Genomic DNA, 16,975 nt, shown 5'->3' with positions numbered 1-16,975 from the left:
GTTTACCAAGACTAGTTACCAAATCTGCTTACTGCATCAGTTTTATGCGAGACAATTTGTACAACACTGGATAATATAATGTGTTTTATTTACAACTACATGGAGTTTGTGCCATCTATAATTGAATAATCTGGAAAATCAATTTTCTTTATCAAGCATAAATGCCTCTTTTCTGAAAAAAAGAAAAAAAAAAATCTTATGACTACACGGATTGTATTTGGAAAAAAATAAGCTTTACTTTGCACTTCAGTAATTATGTTCTAGAGTCATATTTTAGGGATCTCTTCCATCACTGGTTTAATCGCCAAGCTCACCAAGGTTTCATATTATGTAACTTCACCTCTGAACATGTTATATTCAGCATCCCATTTCTCATTCACATTCATGCATTACTTTACCCAATCATCCTCTGCCTTTCAATCCACATTCTCAACCACTTTAATCCACTTTAATCAGTTTCTCCTCTGCATAACACTCATTGTCTCCAAAGAAACCATGTGTTTTACCTAACTCATTTTCATTTCATTTTCTAATTCTCCATTAATGCGATCAATAGTGTCTCCAAATGGGAAATAAAAATTTTATACAAGCTCCAAAAATAGATATACATAAATAAGCAAAAACACACACACACACACACACACAGACACACACACACACACACCATAGATAAATGAAAGCTGCTGTTGTCAATAACAGGCTTGTAGGTGGCAGTAAGATGGGGTAGATAGAACCTGCTCTGACTGTACTACAGGTTTATATTTCAAGTCATTAATATTTGGATAGAGCAGGTCCAGCTTATAGTGTTCGTGAATGGAACATGCCTAATAGACACCGGATTCCTGGTTTGAAATCACCAGCATTCAGAATGATTCACTATTAAGATATTGGTCATTCCCCTCTATTTTCTTTAAGATTTGTTTCTTGTGCCACTTTCATCAGCTATACAGTGAAAACGTATTGACTTCCTTGCTTCCAACACTGCTTTTTTTGACATCAATCTCCAGGTCTTCCTATAGGGTTTCCTTGTATTTTGCTGCATTCATTTTACCCCCTATCCTCACAAGCCTTTCAGAGAAGCATCACCACAGTAATATGCTGCCCTGAACCATGCTTCAAGTTTTGGGGGTGGGGGGGTGTCTTTGATATTGTGCAGCCCGGCTTACCCCAAATATGGCATTTAGTCTGATGGTCAAAAATCTTACAAATATGTTCAAAGGTCTGATATAAAATCAAGCCGACACCATAGTCTTCTGGCAACTCTAGCCAAGTTACAGTATCTTGTATTTTTGTTTTAAACAGATCTCTGTTTTCTTCCAAGGACATTAATTTGGGTAACAAAAGTATTATTAAAACAATACCCCACCTATCAATTTTAAAAAATGTTAAATTTGAAGACTATTTTAACTTTTGACCAATGTTAAACAAAATTTTAAGTAAATTATAGTGAATGAGGTAAATTATGCAAGCATTTAGAGCCCCACTCTCGTTTGCTTCTTCATGCTTATGTGAAATCAAAGTTTTGACTCAATACAACGAAAAGAAAACAACAAAATAGGGAAAATATGACACCTTCATTAAAGCTATCTCACAATACAACAAATATTGAGGATTTGTGTCATACAATAGCAGCACAACCTTCTCAATTTGCATTTATTATGCCAAAATCATTAAAACAGTTTTTATTATTACATCTTTTATCACAAAAATATAAATATACTTTACATGCATATATTTAGAATTATTTCTTGATCGTATTTCATATAACTAATTATAAAAGCTTTAAGGAACACTGATCTAAGTAGAGCGAGTTGTATAATAAGCATAATCAACAGACATTGTTGATTATGCATATAACATGCAATAAAACAAACAATTGCTCTGTTTCATTCACGGTTTCACTTATTTTGCTAAATGGTCCAAAAAATACCAGAAAATATAACATTTGCAGCAATTACATAATATTCTTGCAATCTGTTGACTGAACATGTTCAAGAACTTGAACAATGGCTTTGTATTTTTTCTACCTCCATAAACACTGCCTAATAGTTTTTATATAGTAATGATTGAGATAAAAATAATTAACTACAATGTGCAGCACTTTAAACCCATTTTTAAAGCAGTCTTGCTTCATAACAACAAAACTGACCTATATGCAGACAACGAATAATTGAAAGAAAAAGTGCTCTGTGACAACCCCACACATTTAATTGGTCCTCCATATTTGCAAAGATGATGCTAGGTTCTCAAGACAGCAGTTCAAGCAATGCATTTTCTCCATGTGAAAAGTGACAACAGTTCTGTCAACTGGCAAAGTATACTTCACACTGGTTCACTAGGAAAGTTGGTTTTTAAACGTTATTCAGCATTCTGCATACCTCAGTAGGAAATCCAATAATAATCTTGCTACATTTACAGTGAAAGCCCAAAATTTGATCACATAAACAAATCGGCTTTTTCCTGCTTAGGGGTGGGGAAGAGTTAATTAAGATTAACACACACTTATACCTAATCTAGAGTATTAACTACAAAAATATACATTTACATTTACTTATTTGGCCAACACCTTTATTCAAGATGACTTACAACATTTCTGATATAATTGGTTACATTTCTCTTTTGTTTTCCCAATTGGAGCACAGGAAGGTGAAGTGACTGGATAACTGTCACACAGCGTCAGTAGCAGGATTTGAACCCACATTCTCAGGGTTTGAAGTCCAAAGCTTTATCCACTACACTACATTGATGCTTCCTGTAGGTATTGACCAATCTTTTACAGTGACGATGAGGAGGAAATTACAAAAATCTTTGCCATATTGTTTCAACATCAACAAAATGCTATTTATTAAAACTTATATGTCCAAAATTTCCCAATGTGTTTAAAGAGAGATACAGTGCTGTGAAAAAAAGTATTTGGATAGTTTTTTTTCCTTAATAAATATAATCACTTAAAAACTGCAATTTATGTTTACTTGGGTTATTATATATAATATTTAAATTTGTTTGATGATCTGAAACATTTAATATGCAAAAAAAATAAAATCAGGAAGGTGGCAAATACTTTTTCACAGCACTGTATAAAGGAACAGGGCATTCAAATGTTTCCTTTATCAACTTAAGTGTTTTATCAATTTGACTTTACCTTGAATGCAGTGAAGAGGGAAAAAATGCAAATGTAATGTATAAAGTATTATGGTTATTTAAAACAGACAAGTCAAGATGTTTTCTCATTTTACTGAAACAAAATTTAATAGCACTGATTATGAATGTATTTAAAGGAAAAAATACACACTCAGAAAAATGCATACTTAAACAAAACACAATTGAAATTGAAGGAAAAAAATATTAGAAATTACACTGTAAAAGATACATGGTCATTCTATTTGTGGTTACATGGACAAGCATAGTGTATAACAATAGCAAAAACACCCTTAAATATAAAACAGTCTGTGGAAAATTATCCAAAACCTCACCTGGTAAGTGAACACTCCATGATGTGATGTATTAATAAATAAAGTATTTTCTACATTTCCTACTACTCTTGCTAGGAAAACAACATCAAATGAGGTGTTTCCACCAGGTGGAATTATCTGTAAGAGAAAATAATTTAAATGATTAAAACAAACTATACTATCAATATTAAAGTTAACTACTTCTGCCACTTTGGAGTAATCCATTTGTTTTCATTCTATTGGTATTTAAAGTGGAAGTCACCTTTAGTCAAAAAAAACATGAATAAATAAAAGTGCTCCCATTGACAGCCAAGCTACATTCATGTACTTTTACAAATTAGATAGATAGATAGATAAACTCAGACACACAAAATTATTGATATTAGTCAAAATTTCATTTTGTCAGTTTGTTGTCTTTGCCTAATCGTGTGTAGTACATTAGTAGAGATCATCACTAAAAAGAACCCATGCTTTCCATCCTGGTCTTTATTATTGTACAATTTTTTTCTATAGAAAAAGTGTTGTTTATTTAGTTATATTTTTTTAGAAGACATTCTTTTAAAATCTGATTTAATTATTGTGTTTAAATTTTGATTGCCTCTGTTTAAACAGATACAGATTGTACCCATACCTTAATGCAGTTTATCATGCATGTGAAGCGAACACATTGGGACAGATACAAAAACTTGAAAATATTACTGTGACAGACGAAGGAAGGTTGTTTGTTTATTCCAAAAATGTTATTAAGATAGCCCCCCAGTATTAACAACTCACTCTTGCGTTTTATAATGGAGCCCATGGGTACCAGGGCATCTGTATTAAAAAAAGGCCTTAAAACTTATCAAACACATCCATTTTTAAAGCCAAAAATGTTATCAAGTATTCATCTATAAAATGACAATTGTAATGTCTGTCCTTTTCTTCCATAAACACAGTCTCTTAATTTCATATTTGCTTACATTCCTATTGTATTTCTTTAAGTATTTGTGACGTGCTTGGAGCTTGAGAGAGAGAGAGAGAGAGAGAGAGAGAGAGAGAGAGAGAGAGAGAGAGAGAGAAATAAATACATTTTACTACTACTACAACATCATCATCATGGTCAAAGGAACATGAAATTCTTTAGGATGATTTGTAGCCTTTACCTTGCCTGTGCTTGGCTATTACCATCTTCCTTTACTCTCTAAACAATTCTGTGTTTTCTTCTCCTTTCCATGTTCAATGTAATGCACACAACAACAACAACACAGCTGAGAGAGTTATTTGCTCTATTCAAATAGGGCGAGCGATTGATTATACTGAAGGATACCAGTGATGCCAAGTAGAGTAATTAGCCTGCTTAAGGCATCACTTCAATCCAATGGCTTAATTTCTAAGGGGTCCAAAAATTTTTTGTCCATGACTGTTTTTTTCCCCACTTCATTGAATAAAGACTAATTACTTTTGTCGGTTTCAACATAAAATTGTTATTCTTTTTTAAAATGGAGACTTGCGGGCTCCTGATGGTTCTTTGACATGTCAAAAATATTTGGGAAATATTTAGTTTGTCAGGTGTGTGACGTGTTGCGAGCTCAAACAAAGGTTCAGTTCCCATTGACAAATCAGGAAGCGACTCAGTGCTCAGTCTTTTGCAAGCATGGCCATGGGATGTTTGCGGATGTGTGAAGACAACAAATTGGTTGCATTGTGGCAAGAGAGCCTGTACAAGAAAGACAAAGGGCAAAAGTCTCCTATGTAGCAAGGCAGAAGTCCATCTGGTCAACAGGTGATATCAAGGAAGCCAAGAAAATATATATTTGGACCCTGACTGCACATTATGGAACCACTTCTTAGTTATCAGGACACCAGAACATTTAATTAGATCTGCTGGTGCAGGTGTACCTGGTGCTTCCGGAGGATTCTGTGGAAAGATAACCCTAGTACAAGAAGGCATTGCCTAGTAAAAGAAGGCATTTTGTGCATCAAAACGAGTTCCTAGAGTAACCATGGAAATAGCACTGGGCTGAATCTTAAAAAGGTTCCCGATACTACAGGTCTGTTACATGTGGAGTTTGGAGGAGACCTTTAGAAAGTATTCTTGTCTGGTAAGTGGCTAGGGTGTTAACAAAAAGGGGTGGGAAGGTCAGGGAGAGTGTGTAGCTTGGGAGTGGGGTGGTGAAAATATTCTGTACTGGGCAAGTGGTAGAGTCACCACACCTCATGAACAGGGATGCAACATGTGTAGTAAGGCCAAGAGATGCAGAAGGGTTTGCTTTCTGTTCAATGTAATTATACTTTACACTCCTTGTTCGGCCTTTATAAAATAAAAACATTCTTCTGTAGTACTCTAGCACACCTGGCAATAGTCTGGGGTTAGGCATGCTAGAAGAGTGAACACTGCAGACAAGGCAATTGAAGTGCACCATCTTGTTTAAAGCAATGCACTGCTAAGTCACAGTGCAATAGGTGTTGAACTGGTAATGTTTGTTTTCGGGAGCACTACCACGGTTACTTTCTTCAGACAACTCAAAATCCTCATCTAATAGTGCAGATTCCAAGTTATCTCTATATATATATCTCTATATCTATATATCTATCTATCTATATATATATATATATATATATATATATATATATATATATATATATATATATATATATATATATATATATATATATATATATATTTTATAAAAATTCTTTTCGTGTTTGAAATGGAAATTACATATGACCACGCGATATGGAAATTACATATGACCACAGAACATACAGGAACTAATCACTTCGTTTGTGGACGCCATTTTTATATCGTCTTTACAAATTATTATTTGTGTCAGAGTTATTTTACTGATATTGAAAAGAAGTAAACACAAACACGCTGATCTATCCTATAGAAGTGCGCCCTGTGTTACTCGCTCCCAGCCCTCCTCTCTGGACTACAGCGCTGAGCCGTCCGCGTGTTCTGACAGAGAAGTTTTATTTATTCGTCCACGTGACTGTCGCGGAAACGGCCACATTGTAACTTTTTTTTAGTTGGCAGTACTTGATAGTAGAAGAGATGAGGAAAACAGCTTTACGTCTTTCTACTTTTTAACTGCGCCGAGCTGTAAACAATGTGAAGACGAGACCGCTTTCAACGGCGAGGGGTCATGAGAACAAAGTGGACGCTGGGAGGTGTGGAATGTCTGGCTGCTCCGCCGGGTCGAGAGCTTCACAGTTTCGGGCAGCGTCCTCTCTTCTCGCACTGTTTGTGACACTTCAAGTGCCCCGTCGGCTCTCGGGATAGTGGAAATCTTGGCAAATGAGTGTAATCAGCGACATCGAAGCAGGACTGTTTGTAAATTGCCCTGCACGACTACTTATTGTCCCTTAAGGTGAGTTCCGGTCACTAAAACCCCGCAACATTCAAGGTTGCTTTTGTGATCAATTATTTTAAGAAGATGGAGAGTTTATATCTAATGAGATGTACAGACCTCTTCATGTAAAGTGCTGGACTTGTTTGGACCTTCTGCCCGTTAAGCATGGAAGGGCAGCGTTAACATTTATCAGAATTATTTTTCTCTTAAATCACAGGCACGTAGTGCAAGGTTGTCAGGCAGAAATTTGGACAATCACATAGAAAATATAATTTCTATACCACAGCCATCGTGTAGCACCTTTCACAAAGGATCTACTACCGGCAGATTATCCAAATACATTTTAGCTACTGTTAGTACTACTTACCTGTTGTGTTACACCGCCTTTAAAATGTAGTTTACCTGAAACCACTCCAGTAGTGCTCAATGTATCTTTAATGTTTTACTGTTTAATAACATAGACTACATTTTATTTTTTTCCCATGCACTCAGAAAGCAAAGCCACTGGGTAATCAGCTAGTCAATAAATAATACACAAAATATATTTTCTACAAAATGTTTTTGTGATGAGAGCAACTTCAAGTATTTGAAAAGGGCTCAAGTGTGCAAGTTTGTTCATCTTGCCACCTTTGCTGCCATCTAATGGATACAACTAAATACATTCAAAAGGCGACTTTACCCATTCAAGCATCCCTTATTTGACTCTTCCTAAACAGTTAAAGGTAAGGCAAAAAAAAAAAAAAAACCCTAGTTATCCCCAAAGGAAAGGCACTAAAGCTGGTACACAGATGTTCACAACCCCCAGTTGGGTACCATATAGCTGGAATTTGTACTGGTAGCAAAGTAATCTACCAACAACTGTGGCTAACATTATTGACACCCTTACATTTTAGGCACTATAAATCATGTTCAGTATTTTCAGTAATAATTGCTAACATTTATCATATTTTAAAAGGGCTAACCAACAATAAAATGCAACAGATGACATCTGTTCAAACAGCATGTAGTTGTTTTTCTGGGATAACGTATTAAATACCACCTGGACAGTATTAACAGTATCTTTCCCTACAATTTGCGAAAACCCTCCTAACATACTGCTCATAGCTTCTACCACTCTTCATTTCTAATTGGTAACGTCTTGCAATCATTCTAAGCTTGAACTAACAGTTGGATTCAACGCTTTGCTAACGTTGAAAATCAAACTAAGATCAGGACAGCTCGCTGGGCAGGTTAAAATGGTTAATTTTTTATTTTAATGTGTCTCTTTAAATAGGTTTTTAGTATTTTTCCCCCCAGTTTATAACAGCCTTTGAAGAATCATCCAGGTAATCAAAGAAGATTCTAAGAAAAACAAAGGAATACATTAGGCAAGAATAATTAGCCTCATTGGATAGCAGTAGAAAGAAACCACTGCTAACCAAGATGAACATAAATGTCTCTATGGACATTATCAGACGTAATTGGAGCCTTTTGGATGGGTCCAATTATGTAACAGTATTCCAAAGTTTAATTCATCCTATCAACAGTCAAATGGGAGCATAGTAGTGTAACAGTATGGGGAGGATTTGCTGTATTAGGACTTGGTTTCTTTATTCGTGACAAGTGGGTCCAGGTCCATGAATTCAGTCTACATTACAATGTCAAAAAGAAGCATAACTAAGTGGACAAGCCAAATCCAAACCTAAATCTAAACCTAAGGGGATACACTGTGGGAGAAATATAAATGAACAGTTAATGCTTGAAAAACAATTGTTTCTGACTTAAAGCTGTTAAACTTTTTAACTTTGTTAAACAGATATTTAATCACTAAAATGTACTACTATTATTATTAAACGTATAGCTATATTAATTAAAATTACAGGTACATCCAGTTAGGAGTGTAAGGGAACAATTACTGTATCACATACTGCTAATTTTTGGTGTTGGATAACATTTAATAAATGGTTACTTCTTCATTGAAGAGCTGAAAAATTATTGTGTACAATTTTTACACAGAATAATACAGGTAATCAGGAAAATAGCAAATACTTTTTCATGGAACTTTCATTTGCCAATAGTTCATTAGTAGGTATCTAACTAACTACAGAATGCAATAATCCACCATAAAATATATTCCGTACTCAAACTAATTTACAAATATTTTGTCACCTGCGGTAAACAAAGTCATAAAGCACTTTGAAAAATATACATTTGTTTATATTTCTATTTCCATCAAGTTATTTTTACTTCAAAAGTATAGCCAATCAGCCAAATGCATATACATCTATTATACTGTAAAGTTAAGATTTTTTGCCCACCTTGCCCCAAAGTATAATGCTGTTGGAAGAAACAATCAATTCTGTACATATAGGAGTTACCTTGAATACTGTACTTCAGAAACAATGTTTGTGGTCAAAAAGTACCAAATGCTATTTTTCTTACCAGATCTGGTTAAATTTCTTATACGGTTCCCAAATACAAAAAGAATACGCACCCAAAAACACAGGAGAAACACAAACTTTAATTACTTACTCTATTTTGAAAAAAAGATGCATGAAAATGTGATGTTGTTGCAGAAATTGATACTAAAATAATTGCTTCATCTGAACTAGGATTATGAAGGTAAACTTTTTCCATTTTTGGCATCCCAACTGGCCTGAAAGGGGAAGAAGAAAATAAAAAAGGAAATTTGGTCAGAAATGGAAAACAAAAGTGATTCAAACTAAACACTGAGAATGGTGTAACAATACAAAAATAAGAAAAATAAAAACAAACATTAATGTAAGTCAAAAAAGTGATCCAGGGCATGCTGGAAAAAATATAAACCGTGACTGGTTTGATACCACCTACGCATTCCCTAGGAATAGGAGAATGTACCCCAAGTTTCTTCAGAAAAAAGAAAAACTTAAAAACTGTCCCCTCCTAATCCTCAGAGGTAATGGACCTACTGAATATACACTTCTGTCAGAGTGGCATTACAGCAATGCAGCATATCATCCTTATTTTAGCGGTTTATGCTTGCAATTTCAATTTTTAAGTCACTATGAAAGGTTTATGTCTGTAGCAAAGATATGGGCTACAAATTGACAATGCTTGAGGATTTGGGCCCACCTTCACTGCTGCTGTGTGGTACAATGTCTGCAATACTGGCACAGCACTATCAGTCAACTGACTATTTTAAATTGCCTCTACAGGCTACTAAGGTGGTTATTTTAGCCAATAACCAAGATTCAAATGTTTAGTCCTTTCAATACATTTGAAAGTGGGTTAAAAATACGGGCTTTAAACAGTGCATTGTCCTATATGAGACAGTAGCAAGGAGACCATCAACATGCTGTTTATTCTTGAAAATTTATTCTAAAGTCCTGTCACCAAAATTAAAATGAGCAAAATTGGTTTAATTTCTCCATATTAGCTTATCTTTGAAGTTAACTAAAATCTGCAGTAGATTTTGTTTCCTTTTAACTAAAATATACATCTCACACTACATTCCAAACATTTATTTTAAATTTAAGTCAGCACTGCTCTTTAAACTATTTTGTTGTAGCTCAAGTTGAATTTCCACTGTAGCTATCCCTGGGACTAATCACAATACTATGTTTATTGTACTGAATTAAAAAAAAAAAAACTTGTACTTTTCTTCTAATAACCCAAATATATTTTTAAGTATATTTTTCTAGGTGGTTTTAGACAGAATAACCAGCCATAAAATAATGAATCAAAAAAGCAATCATCATATCTATATTACTAAACGGCAGTTTAATTTATGCGCGGCGGACACACCAAAGCGCATGCGCACTGTGCCGCAGTGCCCCAGAGTCAAACACAGTGGCTTCCCAGAGTCAGTAGGTGGCGCCCAAACAACACAACCTGTAAACTAAACTTGCTCTAATCCACTGTGCCAGCAGTGTGTGTGGCATGTTTGAATCACATAACGGTAATTCAGTAACAGAGAAACAAAAACGAGACCGCATGGATAAAAACAATAAACGGAGGCTCCTACAACGCGCCTCACAAACACCAGAAGCAAAGAATTCATGGCTCCAAAACGAAACACAAAACCGAGCCCGTATGGATGAAAACAATGAACGAAGGCGCCTACAACGCGCTTCTGAAACACTACATGCAAGAGAGGCACGGATCCAAAAAGAAACTGCAGAAGGGCTACACGTTGTTGTCAAAAAGGTCAAGTTAAGCTGCCTCCTTTGGATAAGTAAAAGCTTTATGGAATGCATTAGATCCTACAATAGTTCATTTGCCTTTTCATCTACCGGGGTAAATATCAAGCCACCACCTGGGAATGGCCCATACTGCTTTTGCGTGTGTGGACAAATATTGCATCGGATTGGAACAGTGCACCCTGAGCCAAATCACCACTGCAAATGTGCCCAAATGTGTGTGTTAGATCTAGATGACGCAGCTTATCAATGAATGAACCTTCCTGAAAACAAGCAATGCACACAGCTAATAATGAGAAACGCAGCTGAAGTCATAAACAATCGCCCATTAGCAAACTCTATAAAAATGCTACGAGGTTGAAAAAGAAGCCAATACAAAAGCAGGGGCGGACGGTGTGGCACCAACTAAAATTGCCGTAGTGCTAATAAAGGACAAAGAACAGGATCCGAGACGATACAATGTTCCCAACGTTAATGAAGTGGCAATTCTGTCTCAAAGTAAAGACGGTGAGCCTAAGTTTCACTGCGATATTCTCATGCACTTACGTCCTGATGGAACCAACCAACCTAAACTTGATACTTTGACATACCCCATTTTGTTTCCAACTGGCCAGGAAGGATGGAGTGCTGGAATTTGCAGATATAAAACAAATCAAGCACAGAAAAGATCACAGGTATCAATGAAAGAATATTTGTCCTACAGACACTCAGTGAGAGACGAGTTTAATCCATTAATCAATGCAGGAAAGCTAACTCAACAATACATAGGTGATGTTTACGTTCGAGCACAATCACATGATCTCCAATGGATTAAAAACAACCAACCTGCACTGAGGGCCGATAACTACAAGTCGCTGATGGAGTACATAAATCGTGATGTGGACGTGGTAGATCACCCTGCTGGAAAAGCGGTTATTATGAGTGCAGCGTGCACGCCGGGTTGTACAGTATATATGCACAGATGCCAGAGGCAACAGGCAAGTCGTTCACACTACCACCGCTGCCAAAAGCGAGACTGCATGGATAAAAACAATACACGAAGGCGCCTACAACGCGCTTCTGAAACACGCCTCATGACTAGCAGAATCGTACGTCAACGTCGCCGCCATACTGTGAGTGGCACTGTGGACGCACCCACCCTCCATGATATTTCATCCCTACAAATATCGGAGGAAACAAAGTGATTGCCTGTCTTGGATTTGCGATTCTTTCGAGAATTGCGGGGTTGCTGGTATGTATTATATTCCATGGTTCCTTGTGTAAAGCAAAGACTTTACATAATTAAGCAGACAGCAATGATTTTATATAACAGAATACTTGAAAACTTGAACTAGAAAATCACTGGTCTAATTCAAACTGTGCTCAGCATGCCCTATTTCACCTAAAAATTGTTCATCAATCACATATCAGTCAGGAATGCCTATCATGCTCATTGGCACTTAAGGCAGCAACAAAGTTCATCCACCCTTGTCTTCTATCTTGGCCAATTTCTCCACAATTCCCCAGGTCAACTGTATGCTATCAAGTTGTTATTGGGCACCCTGCTTCTTCTTCTACCTTCTGGTGTCCAGTGCAGAGCAGTTTTGGTGATGGAATCTGCATCCCACCTCAACACCTGGCCTATCCACCTTCATTGCCTTGTTATTGGAATGGTATTCATGTCAGCTTGGTGGCACTTGGTAAGGAGTTCTTGGTTTTTAACATTCTGTGGTCAAAAGATGCGGCATATCCTTCTGAGACATGATTGAAAGGATGAAAGTTTGGCATTGTTGCTTCCCGCTATTCTCCAAAGCCCGGATCCATATAGTAGTACTGACGAGACAACTCTGGGAGAGGCACAGCTTGGTGTGAATACTATACTGAACTGATCTCCACACACAGTTCATAGTTCTGAAGGCATTTCTTGCCTTACTGAGCCTGCTCTGAAAATCAATTCCAGCACCTACCTCTATTCTGACTACACTGCTGAGATAAGTGAACATGTCTGTGATCGGCAACTCCTGCCCATTAATCTTCACAGGCACGGGATTCTCAGTGTTTAGGAACATTATCTTTTTCCAGTTTACCTTCAGCCCTAATGCAGTAGCAACGGTGCTTAGGCGGTCTTGGCTTCTCCTGCATTTGGCGGTGTGTATGTGACAGCATTGCGATATCGGCTGTAAAGTCTAGATCTTCAAGTGTTGTGAAAGGCGTCCATCCAGTGCCTCTCAGGATAGGTCATTGTTGGTCTGCCGCATAATCCAGTCAATAGCAAGACTGAACACTGCAACAAACATTATGCATCCTTGGTGCACAGCAATTTTCACTTCAAAATGCTAGTCACTGTAGCCCACACTGCAGTAGGGGTTGGCATAGAAACTCTTAACCTTCCTCTTGTGTTAGCTTTCTGTTATCATCTCTTATGTTAACGGGTCGGTTTTGACCCATGTATTAAATCAGCTATAAAATACACTAAAAACAATAAGCTGTCATCCAATTTGTTTCTCATCGCTTGGTTACCTTGTTAGGCTTCCTTATCCATGAAAATGTTGGTTTTAATACTTTTGGTGTGGGCCTCTGGGCCTTTTTTTGTCAGTATACCCCTTGATTTCAATTTAAAAAAATGGTAAAATGAACCTCAAGAGAATCATATTAATAAATAAAAGGTTCTTGTGTTACCTGACTAATACTGAGGGGTATAGAACACATCTCTTAAATAAATTTATTTATTTTTTCATTTTAATATTAATAACTAAAGTGACATCTATGGTGTTACGGGTCAATTTCGACCCATAGATATTTACATCAAGATATATATTTGCATGGTCAAATAAACAAAAAACAATCAAGAAAATCAAACAAATAGAAATCAATTACAAGTTCCAAAACTAATACAAAGCTAAATCAGAGTAAAAACCTCTGTGTGCAAGAACATGCTTGTGTATGTGTGTGTTTAGAGGCATGTGTGGCAAAAAGTGACACTTTTTGAGTGTTCTTTGCAGAGATATTTCTTGCAGTTGAAACACAATACATTTGTCTTTCTGTCCTTATTGCTTGGGCAGACCTGACACCTCTTTCTTTTCGAATCAGGCGGCCTGACTGGGGTTGGGGCTGTTTCGGTTGGTGTTGAGGCAGGGCTGGCTGAGGAGGATGCTGATGCAGATTCTCTCTGTGTTGCTGATGGTGAGGATGGAGTGCTGGGTGAGCTCTGCAGATGTCTGAAAAAGGCTGCAGCGTCTGGGTCTCGGGGCACCTGTTCCCTTCGCCTAATGTGTGCCTTGACAAGGGAATTTCCCAACTCCTCAAGAAACAGTCTCCGCTTGTTTTTTATGGTTGAGTTCCACCCTTGGTGGATGTGGCTCCACAACACAAATGCATTATATGCAGACAAATCAAGGATATTGTAAAACACAACCATTGGCCATCTTCTGGTCATTCGCTGGCATGTGTATGTGGCTGTCAGCTTGTCCAGGTTGTCCACTCCTCCCTTGTTTTTGTTATAGTCGTGGATAATTGTCGTTTTTTTTTGTCACTTCCTGATGATACAGCTGTGTCTTTGTGAAAAGTAGACATGAGCATCACATTCCGGTTTCTTTTTGGACAATATGAGACAACAGTGGTGGTGTCTGTAAAAGCAAACTTTGAGGAAAGTGGAGCCCTGCCCTTCACCTGCAAGATTTCAGCAGGCAACTCAGGTTTATTTTTCTTCACTGTTCCCACCATGGTAAGTTTCCTCTTGAGAAGTTCTTGTCCGAGGTCATAGCTGGTAAAAAAATTGTCACAAGTGATATTGTGACCCTGCAGTCCAGTGGTCATATCGAGGACCACACATTTTCCTTGGTTTTTCTCAGGGATGCCACTCGCAGCTTTGCCTGTGTAAATCTGTAGATTCCAGGCATAGCTGGTTCTTGCGTCACAGGCTGCCCAGATTTTTATGCCGTATTTCCCTGGCTTACTGGGTATGTATTGCCGGAAGGGGCATTTTCCTCGAAAAGGGACAAGACGTTCATCCACTGTCACCTCTGGCCCTGGGTTGAACATCAGCGGAAGGAGCTGCACCCATCTCTCCCAGACATCCCTGATGGGACAAAGCTTGTCAGATCTCACTCTGGTCTCTGTGTTGTCAAATCTGAGGACTCTTGATATCATTTGAAATGTCTGAACTGACATTGTTGGCCGGAAAATATTTCTGCCTGTTGATGCGTCCCATAGACTATCAGTGGCCTCATTGCAGGATCTGTACACTCCAGCAAGAAGAAGAACACCAATGAAAGCATCCAGGTATTCTTCATCAATGTCTTTCCACATGTCGCCATGGACTTTTTTTCCTTCAAGTTTCGTCATAGTAATGATGATTCTTTTTAGTGACAATGGCATAAATAGCTCAAAACATGTTTTGATGTCACTGACTCTGGTCAGTGCAAACCTTGTGATTCCAGGGGTCATTTTGATGACATTTGCAACAGCTGCCCTGCCATGTACATCATGAGGTACTGAGCTCCAAAAGATCTTGCCATTTTTGGACTCGAATCTTTCAGCAGGAGCAGCTTCAGCACCAGTGACCTCCTCATCCGACTCATCAGATGTGTCTGTGTCTTCTGGATGATACTCCACATTGTCTTCCTCCTCAGAAACCTGCTCATCTGAATCGCTATGCTGCTCTGTGTCCTCTCCTTCATTTTCACCAAAAATATGATCCAGAACTTGGCTCACTGTAAATCTTCTTCTCATTTTTGCATGCTGCAAATTGTAAATGTGCACTATTTCCCATTGGGATTAATAAAGTATCTATCTATCTATCTATCTATCTGCAAGTTAAATGGCCATTCAAATGAGTGAATTCACCTCACATGTCTGGACATGCCCGTCTTTGTTTGTTTTGTTTTTGTGCAGGTATACTGGAAAGCCACGCAAAATGAGAAAGCTCACATGATTAGGAGAGGAGCTGGTTGTCAGTGTGTCAGCTGACAGTGCACTTAGGATTTCAGTTTTGGCTCTAATTATTGCTTTATCATCGTATTATCATAACTGGGTCGAAACCGACCCCAACAACACAAAGGTCATAATTTCAACCAGAGCATTTTATAATTTAGTAAAAATATTTTTTTTTGCTTTATTTTGTTGAAATAGAGGTTCCTGATAAAGTCAAAAAGCCTTGATGCAATAAACAAATTTATGTGATTCTTGTATGCATTTAAAATTTAAAAACGGGTCGGTGCAGACCCTAACACAAGAGGAAGGTTAATAAGCTTCACCAAATCTTGTGGAATTCCAAAGGGTCTCAAGATATGCCGAAGACACTCTCTGTGAACGCTGTCAAAGGCTTTTTCAAAAATCAACAAAAGTCATGTACAGTTGTCTCTACCACTCTGTACACTGCTCAATGATGTTGTGTTAAGCAAAGATCTGGTCAGTACAGCTTCTCCCTTTCCAAAAACCTGTTTGCTCTTTCCTCTGACTTATCTACTGCTTCCGGTATTCATTTGATAATCAGTCACAAATCATTTGTATAAAATGTACTCAAAACAATAACAAAACAGTGAGTGACGTCATCAAGTGCCTGCATCATTAGGTCATCTGTTTGAGGAATGTCCTACAATTGTACCATTTTTGGGGGAAAAAATGTTTATACATCTTGGGTAGTCTTGGATTTAAAATCAACCCTAAAGTCTTAAGAGCAATATCTGGAGCAACATCAAATAGGATAAAAATGTGTTATAGAAAACCACACAACTTGCGTGAGGACGCGTTTTATAAATCCACCCTATATAACAGAGTAGGAATGTTCTATATTACCTCAAATTGGAGGGGAAAAAAAAAAACAAAACAACACATTCTCCTGATTAGAACCTATTCAGGATTTCTTAAGAAACCATTAATGTAATGGTAAAGTAAGCATCGTTGGCCTCAAACTGTAGTTTACTTGATGTGCAATCCTATAAAAAGGACAATTTTAGAAGAGGCCCTCTTATTCGGGTGAATGTTGAATGCAGAGTTAAGGTTTGCTTTTGAACCATACTTATATACTTACTATGTAATTTCCATTTGTATGATT

The 16,975-nt window shown here is 37.3% G+C and overlaps 1 protein-coding gene across 1 annotated transcript in view; it reads right to left on the bottom strand.

Annotated features, from left to right (window-relative positions):
- The window catches only part of tmem131 (transmembrane protein 131), a 165,678-nt gene that overhangs the window by 82,389 nt on the left and 66,314 nt on the right, over positions 1–16,975 (bottom strand). The window contains exons 5-6 of the mRNA XM_051926866.1: positions 9,296–9,419; positions 3,474–3,590 (exon numbers count right to left, since the gene is read on the bottom strand). Of these exons, the coding sequence (XP_051782826.1) occupies positions 3,474–3,590; positions 9,296–9,419 (241 nt within the window). The remainder of the gene's footprint in view (positions 1–3,473; positions 3,591–9,295; positions 9,420–16,975) is intronic.

This window comes from Erpetoichthys calabaricus, chromosome 4 (assembly GCF_900747795.2).
Source record: "Erpetoichthys calabaricus chromosome 4, fErpCal1.3, whole genome shotgun sequence".
NCBI classification, from domain to species: Eukaryota; Metazoa; Chordata; class Cladistia; order Polypteriformes; family Polypteridae; genus Erpetoichthys; species Erpetoichthys calabaricus.
Note: the sequence above shows the minus strand (reverse complement) of the source record. Positions and strands in the feature narration are given on the sequence as shown.